The sequence below is a fragment of the Amphimedon queenslandica genome, unplaced genomic scaffold, assembly GCF_000090795.2.
Source record: "Amphimedon queenslandica unplaced genomic scaffold, v1.1 AMPQUscaffold_13504, whole genome shotgun sequence".
NCBI lineage: Eukaryota > Metazoa > Porifera > Demospongiae > Haplosclerida > Niphatidae > Amphimedon > Amphimedon queenslandica.
In genome coordinates this window covers 317,124-318,964 of record NW_003546260.1, presented here as the reverse complement: position 1 = coordinate 318,964, position 1,841 = coordinate 317,124, and the positions used below count along the sequence as shown (strand labels likewise).

The 1,841-nt window shown below is 36.6% G+C and overlaps 1 protein-coding gene across 1 annotated transcript in view; it reads right to left on the bottom strand.

Annotated features, from left to right (window-relative positions):
- LOC100638121 (ATP-dependent DNA helicase RecQ-like) overlaps positions 1–1,200 on the bottom strand; it is a 2,068-nt gene extending 868 nt beyond the window's left edge. The window contains exons 1-3 of the mRNA XM_011411737.1: positions 1,014–1,200; positions 675–957; positions 15–623 (exon numbers count right to left, since the gene is read on the bottom strand). Coding sequence (XP_011410039.1) covers positions 15–623; positions 675–957; positions 1,014–1,200 — 1,079 coding nt within the window. The remainder of the gene's footprint in view (positions 1–14; positions 624–674; positions 958–1,013) is intronic.
- Between the last annotated feature and the right edge of the window lie 641 nt (positions 1,201–1,841).

Below are 1,841 nucleotides of genomic sequence, written 5' to 3'. Positions count from 1 at the left end.
TTATTGCTTTTGACAGTTGGTTGTCACGACCAGCTCGTCCAGTTTCTTGGACATACTCCTCAAGGCTGGATGGAGGACCCCAATGAATGACTACACGAATGTCTGAACAGTCTACTCCCATTCCAAAAGCAGTAGTGGCAACAATGACACGAACAGTTCCTTTAGGATTACAAAATGCTTCCAAGACTTTCTCTTTCTTACTTATGGTAGATGCTCGAGTATACATATCAACCAGTAAATACTCTTGCCAAATAGGATAGTATGGTGGAAAGGTGATGTGAGGACCTAAATTCTTTCGAAGGGTATGATATATAGCAGAACAATCTGAGTACCGTTGCACAAATATAACAGTTTTAGGATATTCCAACGCAAGAGACTTAAGTTCACGAGCAATATCTTGACAAAAGTTATCCAAGTCAATCATTGGCTTTACTTCATATACAATATTAGATCGATTTGGCTGGAAACCTATTAGTTTAGGTGTGTTTAATGACAACCGTTTGCATACAGCTTTATATGTTTCGTTTGTAGCAGTGGCAGTCAGTGCCATGATATTGACATTCGATGAAAGAAGGCTTCTGATGTCACCAAGATGACCATATGCTAGCCGAAATTTGTCTCCCCTAAAAAAGAAAATTTGTCAAACTATTAATGCATGACTTTTGTACACTTACCAAGTTTTAACACAATGGGCTTCATCAACTACTAAGGCAACCAACTTTTCTTTATATAATGGCGATAAAATCATATTTCGAAACAATGGGTTGCACATTATATTTTCAGGACTAATGTAGACTAACTGAACTTTACCAGTAAGTACAGATCGTATTGCATCTTCATCAGTCTGCTCTTCACCTACAAACACTGCTTTTATGCCTTGATGAGTGAACTTGGACTTCTGATCCATCATTAGAGACACAAGGGGGCTAATACAAATAACAATACTACCTTCTTGTCCTAAAAGCACATACACAATTACTGATTTACAGAATTTGAAGGTATGTTTGACTCACCTTTATAAAGATCAAAAACACTAGGCAAGAAAGCATATATTAGAGACTTCCCATAACCAGTAGGTAGTGCAACAAATACATCACACCCATTCATAAAACTATAAATAGCTTCCACTTGTTTGTCCTTCAAAACAACATTGTATCGCCTGGAAACTTCTGATATAACATCCATTGCTCTGTCGGCCATTTTGACTTGTACACGCCCCAAATTAATTATACCTCTTTCATTAAGATTTTATTGCCAACGTCACTGTCACTCACCAAGCCGACGGTGGGCCTTTCAACTACTTATGGAAGGTCAGTCAACCAGACCCAACCCGGAGGCACGGAGGGCGGGGTCTGGCTACGCGAGACTAAGGAACTAGTTGGTAACTTAATAGAGCTGAGAACACTGATTGACAGCAAGTAAGAAATAAAGACAGGTGTGAAGTACCTAGATATAAGTGTATATTATATTTGATTACTTTCTCATTTACCAATCAGTAGATACAGAAACTACACTGGCTCTCAGCCACTTAACAAGAATAGTATATAAACCTTTAAAGCTACTTATGATACTGTTCTTTGATCAAAGGTAATGATACAATCCGCAGTCAACAAGTACAACTGAAGCAATGTCTATGAAAACCAAAGACATTGAAAAGTCAAGTAGTAACCTACAATTATACCTTATCAGCTAAAATAGTTGCAGAAGTTACAAGCTCATGAGATTGAAAAAAATGCACTTCATAATTATTATTAGTTTATTAAATATTATTAGTAGTTCATTAACAATAAGCTTAATTAAAAAATTTATCAATGTCTTTTATCTCTGGAAATTGTTAGTGA